The sequence below is a fragment of the Hyalella azteca genome, unplaced genomic scaffold (assembly GCF_000764305.2).
Source record: "Hyalella azteca isolate HAZT.00-mixed unplaced genomic scaffold, Hazt_2.0.2 contig10672, whole genome shotgun sequence".
NCBI lineage: Eukaryota > Metazoa > Arthropoda > Malacostraca > Amphipoda > Hyalellidae > Hyalella > Hyalella azteca.
Window position 1 is genome coordinate 361,126 of NW_025940701.1, and position 16,776 is coordinate 377,901.

The 16,776-nt window shown below is 37.9% G+C and overlaps 1 protein-coding gene across 1 annotated transcript in view; it reads left to right on the top strand.

Annotated features, from left to right (window-relative positions):
* The window catches only part of LOC108671168, a 150,481-nt gene that overhangs the window by 129,875 nt on the left and 3,830 nt on the right, over window positions 1-16,776 (top strand). The window contains 11 exon segments of the mRNA XM_047882535.1: window positions 462-743; window positions 1,320-1,402; window positions 3,548-3,646; window positions 5,933-6,063; window positions 7,478-7,659; window positions 8,164-8,393; window positions 9,397-9,545; window positions 11,127-11,287; window positions 11,856-11,930; window positions 14,201-14,231; window positions 16,260-16,445. Coding sequence (XP_047738491.1) covers window positions 462-743; window positions 1,320-1,402; window positions 3,548-3,646; window positions 5,933-6,063; window positions 7,478-7,659; window positions 8,164-8,393; window positions 9,397-9,545; window positions 11,127-11,287; window positions 11,856-11,930; window positions 14,201-14,231; window positions 16,260-16,445 — 1,609 coding nt within the window.

Below are 16,776 nucleotides of genomic sequence, written 5' to 3' on the forward strand. Positions count from 1 at the left end.
CTTGCCAATTTGCAATATTTATTTTTGGGTTTATTTTGCTGAAATTTTGCTTTTTGCTAAGCAAATTTATCCACCACTGAGAGCAAATTATACATTTATCAAGTTTTGGGTTTATTTTGCTGAAATTTTGCGATTTGCTCTTTGGGTTCTCTGACCGAAAGCATATTATCCATTTATCAAGTTTCAAGGCTCGGAGATTTTGTCCCGTGCCAACTGATTTATCTATTTTATTTATCATGCAATTATTAGGTAAAGTAGAAAATGTTGCTGAAATAAATTATATGTTTCCATTGGTCTAAAAAAAATTAAATCCTCAGGAACGACATCCGTAAGCTCCGACATCTCAGCCTGATTTATACATTTTATTTATCATGCAATTATTAGGTAAAGTAGAAAATGTTGCTGAAATAAATTATAATTCCTAAATGTTCTCATTGATCAAAGAAAAATTAAATTCTCAGGAACGACATCCGTAAGCTCCGACATCTGAGCGTCGACCTTCCTTTGAGCTTGGGTGATGCCCCTTCGGACGGCCCCCTCCGTCCACAATATGGCGCCCAGGGGCCCTCCCTGGCGCCCCCCGAGCGTGGGGGTGACTGGGGAGCCCTGGCCAGTGTGGGGGGCAGACGCCCCCGTCTCATCAAGCGTCCCTCAGTAGACTCCGGCATCTGTCTGTCCCATGAAGATCCCTTCAAGAGGGCCAGCCTCGACTCCGGCCTCGATGGCCTACAGAAACACGTCCGGTAATAAATAACATATTTATAATATAACTCAGTACTCACTGCAGTGAGTGACAGAGAGCGCATTTTCTCGTCGACGAAAACGTGAAGTCACGAATGGACGGACAGACAGTGCAGACGGACAGACAGTGCATTTTTTCCATAAATGAGAAAATGCGCTAATAATATAATTAGTATAGGTTGGCAGAATTTGTTCTTTTAAGCAGCTTTCATTAAAGTCGTTAACGAAATAAAAATGTCCATCTGTACCCTGATTTTCGATTTACCAGTGCAAACGAAAAATATTGTTCGGTATATTGAAAAAACTAATAATAAAATTATCAATATAATGTATATAATTCCAGTCCCGTATAATTCCAGCCCATTCCTACATACACAGCCTAACATTATCTTCGTTATTGGAAAGTTGTTCGTTATTCTACGTAGATTACGGTATCTAGCATCTTAATAATATTAATAATAATAGTAAAAATAAAATATATTTTTTATTTGGATTTTGATATTTTATTTTATATTGGATTAGATTTATATTGGATTTTTGACATTTATATTTATATATATATTTTTTTTATTTACAAGCGGTCACATGGCGTCGAGTGCGAACGCAGATGCTCGCGCTGAAGAACTGTTGTCGTCTCCGGGGCTGTTCGACCTCCTCCCAGGTGCGGGCTTACCTTCTCTCACGATGACATTCCTGTTGTTCCTATTGTAACTTCATGTTTCATTACCTTTCAGACTTCAGATTTCATGTTTCATTACCTCCCAGACTTCAGACTTCATGTTTAACTTCAGACTTCATGTTTCATTACCTCCCAGACTTCAGACTTCATGTTTCCTAACCTCTCAGACGCCATTTTACTCATTATGCCGCTATAATATGTTCAGTTTTCGGTTACATTCATTTTTGCATTTGTACGTGTATCTTCTCTGACTATGATATTCCTGTTATTCCTACTGTAACTTCATGTTTCATTATCTCCCAGACGCTATTTTATTCATTACGCCGCTATAATATGTTCAATTTTCAGTTTCATTCATTTTTGCATTTGTACGTGAAATGTCGTGCATGTGATCCATTTTTCACATTGTGATCCTAAGTAAGTCTCAAAATAAGACCACATTAGCGAGACCCACAACAGTTATCACTATGCGGGTTCTGTCTACGGCATGCATTACATTTCATGGTAAATTCATTACCGCTCGATAAGGTATCGTAAAATTCTTTACTATTGAATCGTCATTGGAATGTTTCTATTCGGTATTTTGCCACTTGAAGCATTTCAATGCTTTTGAATTGTTTTTTCTATTCCTTATTTTCTTTCTCTATTGATTAAGCTGTTGAAGCAGTTCAATGCCATTGAATTATTTTTTCCATACCTGTGTCTTATTTTCTTTTTCTATTGATTGAGCTGTCAAAGCAGTTCATTGCTTTTGAATTATTTTTCCATACCTGTGTTTTATTTCCTTTCTCTATTGATTAAGCTGTCAAAGCAGTTCAATGCTTTTGAATTTTTTTCCATACCATTGTCTTATTTTCTTTCTCTGCTGATTAAGCTTTCGGAAATCCTCGCTTTATCACGCTTGGCTGTGTTAAAGCTTTTTCGTATTATATGGCTCCTATGGATGTCTCATTAGATTATGTCAATGTACCTTACATAATTCCAGCCCAGTTTCATGATTATCTAGGGTTATTTTCATGTAAGTTAGGACTCATATCTTTCCTTGTCATCGCAATTTATTTCATCAAGCTCGCATTCTTAATAATGAATGTTGAATGTTGAGCGAGTCTCATCCATAGCGTGTTTATTTATTAAACATTTTTGATATGCTCAAGACTTTTTAGAATGCTTCTGCTCGAGCATTTCTTAGCGATATGCTTGTCATTTCATGCATCAGTCTGTGGCTGCAAGTTCTCAGATCTATTCTGGCTTTTGCTATGAGTCGAGGATACGAAACTGTGTTTGTTAGACGAGCGTCAACCTTTCATCGGGCAAGTCTTTAAAAAATCGACAAAAAAAAAAACTTTTGATTATATGCGGGCATAAGACGGAAGTTATTAATATTTATTACAATTTATTTTATATATTATTTGCGTTTTTAGAGCATTTTCTCATTTATGAAAAAAAAGGCGCTATTGTGCTCGCCATGTCCGTCCGTCCGTCCGTCTGTCCGTCCGTGACCTCACGTTTTCGTCAAAGAGAAAATGCGCACTCAGTCACTCACTGCAGTGAGTACTGAGCTGTCTGTCCGTCCGTGACTTCACGTTTTCGTCGACGTGAAAATGCGCTCTCTGTCACTCACTGCAGTGAGTACTGAGTTGTCTGCCCGTTTGTCTGTCCGTCCGTCCGTGACTTCAAGTTTTCGTCGACGAGAAAATGCGCTCTCTGTCACTCACTGCAGTGAGTACTGAGCTGTCTGTCCGTTTGTCTGTCTGTCCGTCCGTGACTTCACGTTTTCGTCGACGAGAAAATGCGCGCTCTTTCACTCACTGCAGTGAGTACTGAGCTGTCTGTCCGTCTGTCTGTCTGTCCGTCCGTCCGTCCGTGACTTCACGTTTTCGTCGACGTGAAAATGCGCTCTCTGTCACTCACTGCAGTGAGTACTGATCTGTCTGTCCGTCCGTCTGTCTGTCTGTCCGTGACTTCACGTTTTCGTCGACGAGAAAATGCGCTCTCTGTCACTCACTGCTGTGAGTACTGAGTTATATTTTTTTGAAGTAATAGCATGGTTGACAAGTCGATTGCTTGCCCAATGTATGGTTGAGGTGCGTGCGGGGCGTAGATAGTAAGACTTGTGCTGGTTGGCAGTAGCTGCTGCTGGTCACGCTGCTGCCGCCGCTCTTCCTCCAGCTCTTGCGGATGCCCACAGCGTTATGGATGAGGAAGATAGCGCCGCTACTAACAGAGGTGAGATAGCGATAGCGCCGATAACAGATAGCGCCGCCACTAACAGAGGTGAGATAAACAAAGTGAACAATTACTCGTCCAGCCATCCACCGGTTATTCATCCACCGGTTCAGCCGGTTATCCACCCATCAATTCTTGTTTAATGCCATGAATTCAGCCATCCACCGGTTACATACTTTGGGACTACGTTTCAATTCCCATCAATTCTTGTTTAATGCCATAAATTCAGCCATCCACCGGTTATTCATCCACCGGTTCAGCCGGTTATCCACCGGTTAAACCTTGGGACTACGTTAATTCCCGCCAATTTTTGTTTAATGCCTTGAATTCAGCCATCCACCGGTTATAACTTGGGACTACGTTTTAATTCCCGTAAATTCTTGTTTAATGTCTTGAATTCAGCCATACACCGGTTATACTTTGCAGCTGCGTTTTAATTTCCGTCAATTCTTGTTGAATGCCATGAATTACGTTTGAAATTTTGAGAAGATTGAAATTTTAGAAAAGTATCTTTCTTAATTCTGGCATCATCGTGACATCGACACTCTAAATGTCAATCTAAAATAATCTTGTTTTAAATCTTATGCGAACTGCCCCAAAAAAACTGATGACTAACAAATTAAGAAATTTTTAACTCAGAAATTAACGCTACTAAGTTTATTATATTTACGACAGTGTTGGATGTGATTGTTGTGTTTCTAGGTCTACTTTTTAGTATGGCAATTCTCGAGTCCGTATCAGTAAGTAAGTTCAAATTTAATATTCTCTCCGTTCCTGCTTGAATGCCTTGTTATTCTGCTCCATGATTGTTGAGATTAAGCTCTTCGCAAGTTTTTTTCTCTGAATCACCTTCATCATTAACGTTGATTTCACTCAATCGGACAACATCGAGGACACAATTATTCTAGTCTTTGGATGATTTAATTAGATCCTTCTTATTGAACAAGACAGGATTGTTTTGTTTCGATCCTTGAGGATGTCTGTCCGATTAAGTGGATTCAACTGTACTTCGCTTTGAATCGACTCGCTTCTACCAGCTATTTTGTTAAATAAATTAATGGATGTAGAGGCAATGAATTTCACCACGACGACATCAAGTTTAACCTACACACATTCATCAGCTCTCAAACAACAGTCAAATTAATATTATTATTGGCAACTATAGTGTAGGTCTATGCTGTTTGCGCGTCTATCTAGGAGTCTAGGTAGAGGATGTTTTTAGTCATGGTTGAACTAGTATAAGGTTGACCCATGAGAAGCCCATTTTTGCGGATGAAGTTCGTTGTTCGCCTGTGACGTCACAGATCTCAGTGACGTCACGGGTATTAACCAATCACCGAAATGCGATCAAATCACTCGACCAATCCGTCGTGGGAATGACGGGATTGTTTGCGTTTCTTGATCTCAGTGACGCAAAAAGAAAGCTGAACCGAAAGACGGAAATCCTCGTGAGTCAACCTTATATAGCTCAACCATGGTTTTCAGTTATTCCAATGTGCCTGGTATCAATTTTCAAAAAAACGACAAAAAATATCAGATTTAATTGCCATGCATGTGCCCATTTTGGATTAAAGGAAACGGGTTTCGTGGACTCCGAGGTTTCTTTTGTGAACCATTTTGATTCGATAGAAATTATCAACGTGAGACACTAATAAATTCTTCACGTGTTAAAATAAGTGGTAACGCGTTTTTTGCGCTGGAAATACGGTGGCCATTTTTGGGATATCTCCTTAGTGAACATATAGTCGAATTTCAATTGGAGATGATTGTGTGTACATTAAAAGCCGTATTGTTTTGACGCTATTACGCTATTTTTCGTACAATCTATTTCAATTAAGGCTAAGACTTGTTGATTTACCATTTACAATCTTCTTTTCCTGGACATACATTTCAATTAAGGCTTGTAAAAGCTTATTAAAGGCTAGTAGAAGTTTATTTACAATGAAAGTATTGTAAGAACATTTATTTCACTTAAGGCTTGTTAAAGCTTATTAAAGGCTAGTAGAAGTTTATTTACAATGAAAGTATTGTAAGAACATTCATTTCACTTAAGGCTTTTAAGAGCTTATTAAACGCTAGTACGAGTTGATTTACAAAGAAAATTTTATTATATAGAGTTTCGACATTTTTTCAAGTTTCTGAAAAACTGAAACGTTATTGTATGAAATGTATTTCTGAAAATGTTATTGTAAGGCTTATTGCTTGTCACTAAAGAGCTGATTAAACGCTAGTAGAGTTTATTTACTAAGAAAATATCGTTGTAAAGCTTATTGTTCGTCACTACAGGACTAGACAGCAGCTACTGCAGCAGACAAGGCAGTCTCACCGCTGACGCGTCGTCGCTCTGCACCTCCGACGACAGTCGCGTGCTGTCGCTTGCTGAGACCATCATTGCTGCCCTGCCCGAGAGAATAAAGGTGTGCTAATTCATTATTCACTTCGATTATTCTGAATTAATTAATTTAAAATTAAATTAATTATAGTATAACGTACTTATCCATAATTAATAACCATCATTGCCGCGCTGCCGGAGAGAATAAAGGTATGCTAATTCATTATTCACTTCGATTATTCTGAATTACTTAATTTAAAATTAATTACTATATTAAATTAATTATATTGTTATATTAATTATAGTATAGTTATCCATAATTATAACCATCATTGCCGCGGCGCTGCCTAAGAGAATAAAGGTATACTAATTCATTATTCATTTCGATTATTCAGAATTATTTATATTATACTTATTCACACTTTTATTTTCAATTATTTCTCTTGAAGTGTACTTGGGCTTATTTTAATATTTTTCACAAGAGATAACTTAGCGCCAGACGCTTCTATGATACTTTTAGCAAAGATAAGTTGAATTGAATTACATAAGTTCTCCTCTCATTACATCGGAAATTTTAGGGTAGAATAAATCTGAATAATACGCAAAAGTTCAATATATATTTTATTAGACATGATTCAATTGAGGCTAACGATGAGCTAATTATTATTCAGTTTCAATTAGTACTTCTTACTATTTGAAATGCGTTGCAATTATTAGCTTTTGAATGTTTTTTTAGTTGAAGAAATGCGTCTGAAGCTTTGTTCCTCGATGTTTATGACTGTCATTTGTTATTGATATAAAATTTTTGAAACTTTACTTTTGTTAAAATATAAAATGATTATTATTGAGATAACATTTTTGAAACTTTACTTTTGTTAAAATATAAAATGATTGTTATTGAGATAAATCGGCTGAAGAATGTCGGCCGAGTCCGACTATTTCGATGTTCTTCATTTTTGGCCACTGGGAACGGGGCGTATATGTGCGTTCAACAAGTGAAAGCCGTACTTTAGCTAAATGAAGAAAATATACAAGTTAATTGTTAAAATTATTAACCATTTGATTCGTGAGACTAGCTACATTATTATTAAGATAATTATTAACATACATACATTATATTGACATAACATTATATTATTATACATAATTATTTACATACATACATTATATTTACATAACATTATATTATTATTACTATACATAATTATTAACGTTCGCATCATGAGACTAGCTACATTATTATTAACATAATTATTAACATACATGCATTATACTAAATAACATTATATTATTATTATACATAATTATCAACATGTGCATCGTGAGACTAGCTACATTATTATTAACATAATTATTAACATGCATGCATTATATTAACATAACATTATATTATTATTATACATAATTAGTAACATACATACATTGTATTAACATAACATTATATTATTATTATACATAATTATTGAGACTCGTGAGACTAGCTCCAGTCTGTGCTCCAGATCGACGGGGAAGAGCTGATGGAGCTGCAGCGCAGTCCCTCTAATGTGATGGGGGAGTGTGGGGAGGCAGAGGACCTGGGGATGGAGGTCGTGATGCTGGCTGATGAGTCTGGCCGCGGTGCTGCTGGAGGAGGGCTTGGGGAAGGTCTTAACGACCCTGGACCTGACATGTTCACTTACAGGTAATGTGTCGTATGAGGTCTCCACACTTTAATGGGCCTATTAAACACTTTGGTCCCGAATTTGAGCTGTAGATGACTGACTGTAGCTACGCAAGTAGCTAATTTAAACTTAATTAAAAGTAGCGCAAACACTTTAGTCCCGAGTTTGAACTGTTGTTCAATGACTGTAGCTATGCAAGTAGCTAATTTGGTGTATAGTATAGTAAAGTATCTGCGGCATGAAGAATAGGCCTGGATAGGCCTGTCACCGATTCTTTTACTTACCACTGTGTGTTACCTTACCACTTTTCCAATTAGTCATTTCATTCAGAACAGTTTCAGTATTACGCTCAGCAGTATTTCTTAACATTAAAGAAGCTGTCACTTCATGAATGTAGGAATAAATATAGTACGAAATGACTATCCCGATGTTTTCACTGCCCAGTGTGGGTTCTTCATTCAGTATTACTCCTTTTAAAATAAATTGATTAACTAATGTTCAGCGCACCCTTCATGTTTGCGCAGGCTAATGGACGCTGGCACACCGTGCTCCTCTCTAAGTCCTGCATCATCGTGCTGCCTTCCTTCTCCATCACCCGCCCCCTCTTCTTCCTCGTTCTGTTTACCGTCTCCCTCTCCCGTACCTTCTTCGTCTTTCGCTCTCGACTCTTCCCCCACCACTGCGGACTTCTCCGAGTTCTTCCACGCCTCCACCAGAGACGTCTCCACTGACTTCTCTAACCTCACGCTTTCCGGTGAGCCTTAAATAAATTTACTTGACACGTGCCGAGATTTTGATGCTGCTCGTCCCGCAGCACATTAAAAGAAAATGAATTTATCGATGATTTGGTCGACACAGTAGTCAACCAAAATAATAGTCTAATTATCAGAAGAGTCCTCGGTGACCGATTCTCTAACCTCACGTTTTCCGGTGAGAATCCAATAAACTTACTTGACACGTGCCGAGATTTTGATGCTGCTCGTCCGCGAATGGGTGTTAAATTATATTCTATTTGGTGTTAAATGATGCTTTTATTTGGATTTTGATATGTTATTTTAATAATTGTTGTCGATAAATGTATTATCGATTCAATAGTATCTTGGCCGTTTACTTAGACAGCACCTCACAAGAAAATGAATTTATCTATTTGGTCGACTCGGAAGTCTACCAAATAATAGTCTATTTATCAGAAGAGTTCTCGGTGACATAGTTTAACTAGAAGAAAGAGAAACTGACATTACGCTCTAACATGTCTTTACTTTATAGGTTTAATTGTGAAAATGTTATAAATTAGGGAATATAGTACAAAGTGCGACGTACACAATTTTTTAAAATTCATAATGCACAGTAAATTTAGCGATTCTCTTCACTCGTTTGTTATCACATCAGGTGGCTAATTTTCTCGAACTCTGTAATTTAAATTGATGGTAAACCGGAACCGAATGAATAAACGAAGATTCTGATAATTTTTGTGACAGATCACGCGAAATCATATAGATGCTAGCGTACGTGTAATGCAATCGGAGCTCAAATCTTTAGTGGTAGAACTGAAGCTATAAAAATCGGAATATTAATTGGGATATCATGTAGAAAATGTTTTCATTACTAATATAAAGTACTGCGGGATTTTTTGTACATTATCTCGGGAATTCAACTTTTTTTCACGGTGTATAAAAATGTTTATTGACGTTGCCCCTTATGGCTTTGAAGAACATCTTTGACTGGACTTGTTCGATTACGATTATTGTATATAACAGATCAAGAGCAGCGGGAGCTGTACGAGGCTGCTAAGATCATCCAGACCGCCTACCGCCAGTACAAAGGCCGCAAGAAACAACAAGCTGAGCAAGACAAGGAACGTCAGGCAGCCGTGCTCATCCAGAACTACTACCGCAGATACAAACAAGTACGCTTGCTCTAAGGGTACGCACACAGTGAAAGCAGGTTTGCCCCCGCGGGCAAACTGCCACAATAATGAACATAGGATAATAATGTTAAGTGTTCACAGTGAAAACCTGTACGAATAGGCTTCTGTATTCTATGGTTTCTGGCGCCAGCCTGAGCAGGTAACCAGCACGCTGGCAACCTGCTTTCACTGTGTGCGTACCCTAATGCGGCAGAGGTCTCCAAACTATGTCCCTCGGGCCGGATCTGGCCCGTGGTTAGGTTCCATCCGGCCCGTCGAGGATATCTCGTAGTTCAGCATAAACTGCATAATGTGTACAAAAATCGAGCGTGGCGTTTATTTCTGGTTACGTATGAACTGAAAACTGTAAATGGTCGAAGGTTTCAAAAAGCTTGCTCTTGGCCCTTGGTTGAAAAAGTTTGGAGGCCTCTGCGAGTCCACGTTCAGAACTCATTGTGCACTGGACGGAACTATTTCGTAGAGCATATGAATCTAGTGCTTAGTCATTTTGTCCGTTCCCATCCCTTCTTGTGTCTATTTTTTCGCTTGCTATTAATCTTAAGGGGAGCGTCTCCCTAAAAATTTATCTCAGTAATTTACAGAGGGATCGATCTGAAATTTGGTACACATATGTAAAACAGAATTCTAAGACATTTTTGGTTCATGTGATTTTTTCGAAAAAAATTGAAAGAAAACGTGAAATTCTTAGAAAACGAAAAAAAGGGGTACTTTAGAAAACCTATCTCCTCCTAGGATTTTCAAGCTACAACATCGAGACACATATCATTCGATGCGTAAAGACCACATATACAAAATGATGTATTGGTTTTTTGAATTTCTAACTACTTCTCTCACGACCGCTGTCGATGCACTGAGCTTGCGGTACCGGCTTGCTTCTGTTGGCTGGTGTACGAGAACCAGACGACGTAGAGAGACAAGTTTAGTCTCGTTAGAAGCGTAATTTTCTAAGCTTTAAAATGAGTGTAAAAACCCAAAAAGTGAAAATTTTCGATTTTTCGGGAGACGCTCCCCTTAAGTGTGACGTGGCCTCGAAGTTCGTTTGAACCAGACGCCACGATAAATGCTTCGTAGAATAATAATAATAATATTGGAAATATATAGTCAATTTAAGCGACTACGTTCACGATGAAGTGATCAAAACACGTCTACGTTAGACGACCATGTTTCATGAAACGAAATAACTCAGACTCGATTTTGCTTAAATAAATCGAACGCCAGTACTTCTTTTGGTTAGATTTTTTCGAAGTTTCTAGAATTTTACTTAATTTTAAATCTTTTTAGCGATTTACTTCCTTTTTCGCAGCTCTGATTGTTCCTTTCGTCTCTCTACTGCACCTGTCATATGTTGTGTTCGTTCTTCTGTCCCTGTTCTTCCCACCACTTCTAAACACGATTATTGTAGTGCTTGTTTATCCTAAACTTTTATTTTAGTGCTTGTTTGTCCTAAACTTTCATTATAGTGCTTGTTTGTCCTAAACTTTCATTTTAGTTCTTGTTTAACCTAAACTTTCATTTTAGTGCTTGTTAGTCCTAAAATTTCACTTTATTCCATTTTTTCAGTACGTTTACTTCACGCAAATGAGTCGGGCCGCGACGCTCATACAAACCCAGTTCCGGGCGTTCTGTAAACACAAGCGCTTCAAGAAAGGCCTCGAGTCTGCCGGGACACACTCCTTCCCGATGAGAGGCTCGCGTGAGTCTACACCCATACCGAACCTCAAGTGAGTTACCAATAAAATATTCAGAATATCAATATCAAATATCTAATATTATCTATCTAATAAAAATATTCAAATATCAAATATCTCTTCATTTAAGGTAATGTTAAATACCGTGTCTTGACTCTGATTCGTATCGTGTTTCGCCCTTGGTGTAAATGCTCTATACATGTATATATTGGGTGATGTTCCAGTTATTTAGTTGTTGTTTTTCAGTTTGTTTCATTTAGATAACTATTTGGTGATGAGTGATTTAGTTGTTGTTTTTGAACTCATTTCATTCAGATAACTAGCTATATTGGGTGACGTTCCAGTGATTTAGTTGTTGTTTTATTAGTTTGTTCCATGCAGATGTCTATATTGGATGATGTTCCAGAGATTTAGTTGTTGTTTTTAGCGCATTTTCTCATTTATGGAAAAACGTGCTATTGTTTGAGTTTGTTTCATTCAGATGTCTATATTGGGTGATATTTTAGTTGGTAATCGGGTGATGTTTTAGTTGGTTTTAGCTTATATTAGTCATGTGACAATCATTGGAAATACCGCGCTATAATTTACTGTATATTTGCAGGCGATCGTACTCGCAGCGACGCCAGCATCAAGCTGCCCGCAAGATCCAGCAGTTCATGCGGCAGACAAAGCAGAAGTAAGCGACTTCCTTTGCTTACTTGTTCCCTCATCGTTCAATAATATATTTTACGTTAGTTAATAATAAAGTTGTTCATAATTTAGACTTTTTAATGATGTATCAAGAGTAACACTATAAAAGTTTTGCTCATATTTGACGCCAAATTAACGATAAAGTTGTTTATAATTTAGCCTTTTTAATGATGTTTCATGAGTAACACAATAAAAGTTTTGCTCATATTTGAAGCCGAATCCTGACTGTCTTGTTTTGCGGCTATTGAACACTAAAAGCCGGAGAAGCCAAAATCCGAAATTTTTGGCCAGACGCTCCCCTTATCTTATCTTCTGTTCATTAAATACTTTTAACAATCAGCGGAACATGTTTCTCTTACTAACCAAGCAAATATTTGTTTGAATAAATTTGTGAGTGTAGAACTCGATGCAATATACTTCACATCTTACTTTCAATATCTCATAAGCGCACACCTCCAAACATACCGGAGTTCTTTTTCATATGCCAAGCCTTCTATTCATGATCGTGTATTAAAATTTGTTAATATGTAGCATTTATCTAATTGACTTATAATCGACGTATTGTCATCGAGTCACAGTCATAATATCATTGTCATAATATCACATGTGTATTGTAATATCACATGTGTGATATTATTATTTAATTGTGATTATAATTAACCCGTTATATAATCGTTTATAGACGTCGTTACGTTTACCTCATCCACTTTTCTGTCCCGTTTGCATGCTTGTAAATTAGCCTAACTCTGCCTCAAAATGTCACCATTTTTCTTGCCTTATTATCCGCAGACGCCATTTCCATCAGCGCCGCTTGTAGTTATGATCGCCACGAATGCTGTCACCTGTGACGATAAATTTCATTAAAAGCCTGCACTTTTTGCAACTCATTTCATTTTTCATTTCTTGGAATTCTTGTCTGTTAAGTTTAAGTTTATTTATGTTAAGTTTAAATTTTTATTATATATCAAAGAACTTTAAATAAGAGCCCTACGGTTAAGCCCCGAAAGGGTTTTCGCTGCCGTAGATATGCATACACAAATGTAGATTGTTTCAAGATACTAATTCTAGATTGTTTTCTCCAGCAACCTCATTGAAACCATGTCCAACGCTTTGCGCACTACTCTGATCCTATCAGTTATAAAGTATTATTCGCTTACCTTCAACCAAAATAAAAATTCAACCTGCTTACTTAGGCCAAAATTATGGCTCTTCACAGATCCCCCCACGAAAGAAGAAACTTTCCCATGCATGACGGCACCTGAGTGACATGAAGCATTGCTTTACTGTCACGTAGTCATACTAGTAATTGTGCACTATTTCTAGAACAAAAACTCATGGTTGAATTAGTATAAGGTTGACCCATGAGCAGCTCATTTTTGCGGATGTTGTTTGTTTTTCGCCTGTGACGTCACTGATCTTAGTGACGTCACGGGCATTAACCCATCGCCGAAATGCGATCAAACCAGTCAACCAATCCGTCATGGGAATGACGGGATTGTTTACGTTTCTCGTACTCACTGACTTCACCAGAAAGCTGAACTGAAAGACGGAAATCCTCGTGGATCAACCTTATATAGTTCAACCATGTAAAAACTATCCTGGCTTGATACAAACTCCATGCCTGTTGAGCGCTCATTTAAGGGTGCAGTTGGTGGTCGTACGTCGTGCAACTCTTTGCTTTACTGTCACATAGTCATACTATAAATTGTGCACTATTCCTAGTACAAAACTAGCCTGGCTTGGTACAAACTGCATGCATTTAGAGAACGGCGCTTGAAAGACGTGCGTGTCGTACAGTGCAGTTGGTGGTCGTACATCATGTAACTCTTTGCTTTACTGTCACATAGTCATACTATAAATTGTGCACTATTTCTAGTACAAAAACAATCCTGGCTTGGTACATACTGCATGCATGTTGAGCGCTCATTTAGAGAACATCGCTGAAAGACGTGCTTGTACAGTGCAGTTGGTGATCGTACGTCGTGTAACTCTTGGCGTGCTTTACTGTCACATAGTTATACTATAAATTGTGCACTATTTCTAGTACAAAAACTAGCCTGGCTTGGTACAAACTGCATGCATGTTGAGCGCTCATTTAAAGAACGGCGCTTAAAAGACGTGCTTGTACAGTGCAGTTGGTGGTCGTACGTCGTGCAGCTCGTAGATTAGAAGTTCGTGTCCGTGGTTGTTGTACGTGGTTCCGTGCAGCAATCACCTGTCAATCAATATTTACTCGTTTTATCTTCTTTCCACTAGCAGCATTTGGGAGATTCTGACGGAGAAATCGGTGAGTTGTAACGGCCAGGTTCTGCGTTACACACGCAAATCTTAACTCACTCCATAGCTAGCCGTGTCGCCTTGGTCCGATATATCCTGTTTACGTTGATTTATTTTGTCGATGTATTGTGACGATGTAGTGTCGCAAGTAAGCAGCTTCACACACATTATTACTTAATTATTTTGATGTACGTACTCCCTTTGCATCATTATTGTCTATACTCGTTTATTTTCACTCACTGAAAATGGTTCACTTCAACACCTTCAGTACAGTGGTTAGGTTTTGTTTTATAAATTCCAACCTTTTGCTTGGACATTAAATTTATTTTTGGTAAATATTCGCTGATTGTTATATAAAATCAAAATTATTTCCCACCCTGTTCTTTACATTAGCTTAAAAATAAGTTCAAATTCATATCCCATTGTCGTATCTATTACACCCTCGTACACCAACTATTGCACATTCCATATCAATAAGACAATAGTTCTCCCATGCAATAAGAAAGCTGAGCCTCATAATCATGGTGATAGTAAACCTCATTTCATTTACGCTATGGTATCTTACTCTTCTAAGCACCAGTTTTCCCAATTATCGAGGTAGCTCCTTTCGCGCTCAGTAGACTTATATGTCACTCTGAGCCTGTAGCACAACTGAATGAAGTGTTAGGGTCTATATCAAGAATTAGCTTGTCATGCCCTCGGCACTATGAATTCCGTATTATACTTCCATAACTAACCTTTCCAATAGGTTAGTTAAAAAATAAAACTTATCAACTAGCCTTTTCAAAAATAATTCCAAACGTCAAAAATTTTATACAAATGGACGGCTGTTTGTTTTTTTTTTCTCACTACATTGTGAAGAAAAGACCTTGCCTTTTGCCTACAAAGTTGAGGGCTGGATGTTTTTTTCCTCACTACATTGTGAAGAAAAGAGCTTGGTTTTATTTGAATATCATACGTGTGGTACGGAAGTCTCGCCGACTTAGCTGATTTATGTAAGAATGCTCGGTGGTGTAGCCCTGTTCTTAAGAGTCTGTCTCATTACGTGACTGCCTAGTGTAGCCCTAATGTTTGCTGTCTTGGATGTTATATACTTCGTCGAGACAATGTCACTTAATTTATCCTTGTTGCTTACCGTTCATTAAAGTAAAATTTAACCTTCACTAAGAATTTCGTTATTTTTGAAGTCTTCTTTCAGCACATTCAGTGCAAAATATGTATCTTTAATTTTCACGGGAAATTATCGTTTTGCTTTTACCGGAAAGTTTCAGTTCAATTTTACGAAGAATTTTCAGTTAACCAATTGAAACATTTCATTTTGGAATTTTTGCAATGATTGTCTCTGCGAAGTTTTGTGCCTGCCCTTCGCTCCCCGCTCTGTACCGACTGTTTTTTGTCGCGCGGGCAACCCAAAACTCTCGAATCTAATTCGTTATCTAAAATTCTCGACGACTAGTTTACTCAATCTAATTCGTTATCTAAAATTCTCGACGACTAGTTCACTCAATCTAATTCGTTATCTAAAATTCTCGACGACTAGTTCACTCAATCTAATTCGTTATCTAAAATTCTCGACGACAAGTTCACTCAATCTAATTCGTTATCTAAAATTCTTGACGACAAGTTCACTCAATCTAATTCGTTATCTTAAATTTGTTACTATCCTCACTCGGCAGTAGTTCGATCAGAATTTCTCATGCTCAATTAATCCAAAATTATTCTGGTCACTAAAAAAAAATCTTATAATACCTCACCATCCAGATGCCCATTTTGTGCCTTTATTTATTTGTTCACGAAACATGAATGTTTTGTTCGCGGAGATGACAACCTATTCATCGTTTCAAAACTATACGATTATCATCACAACGTTAACTGCCCCCAGTTACTTGTAGAATTGCTAATATTATGTAAATAAACATTTATTGTCTTTCGAATTGTCTTGAGTTGCCCCTGCAATGTACACGCGCGCACCTTTACCGTCTGTTGCGTACGTAGCTCGCTCGCCACATTGCATTGACGTTGCTCGTTGACACTCCAGATTACAGAAAGAACGTCAAGCAGCACAGTTCCAAATGTCGGCTCCAGACAGCCTACCACCCTTCTCTGCCCCTCCTCGGTCGGCTCCCCCGGGACAACGGGTGGTCCACTCATCGGAGCGCTGCCGCCCCCAAACCCCAGTCGAACGCGGCAACTTGTCATCGACTCCAGCCCACCAGAGCCTCACGTGAGTTCGCGATTGCTGCCCAGTTGAAATTATTTGCTGAAAAAAAAAGGTTTTGCACTTGTTGCATATCTAAAAAGACTCCTGTCCAGTTTAAATTATTAGCTAAAAAAAAAGAGGTTTCGCACTTTATGCTGTTTGTTACATATCTAAAAACCTGTCCAGTTGAATTTTTTGCTGAAAAAAGAGGGTTTCGTACTTGTTGCATATCTAAAAAGGCTTGTGTCCAGTTTAAAGTATCTACTAAAAAAGAGGGTTTCGCACTTAATGCTGTTTGTTGCAAAAAAAAATAAAAATAAAATGCCGTTTGCTGCAATGCTGTTTGTTTCAAACA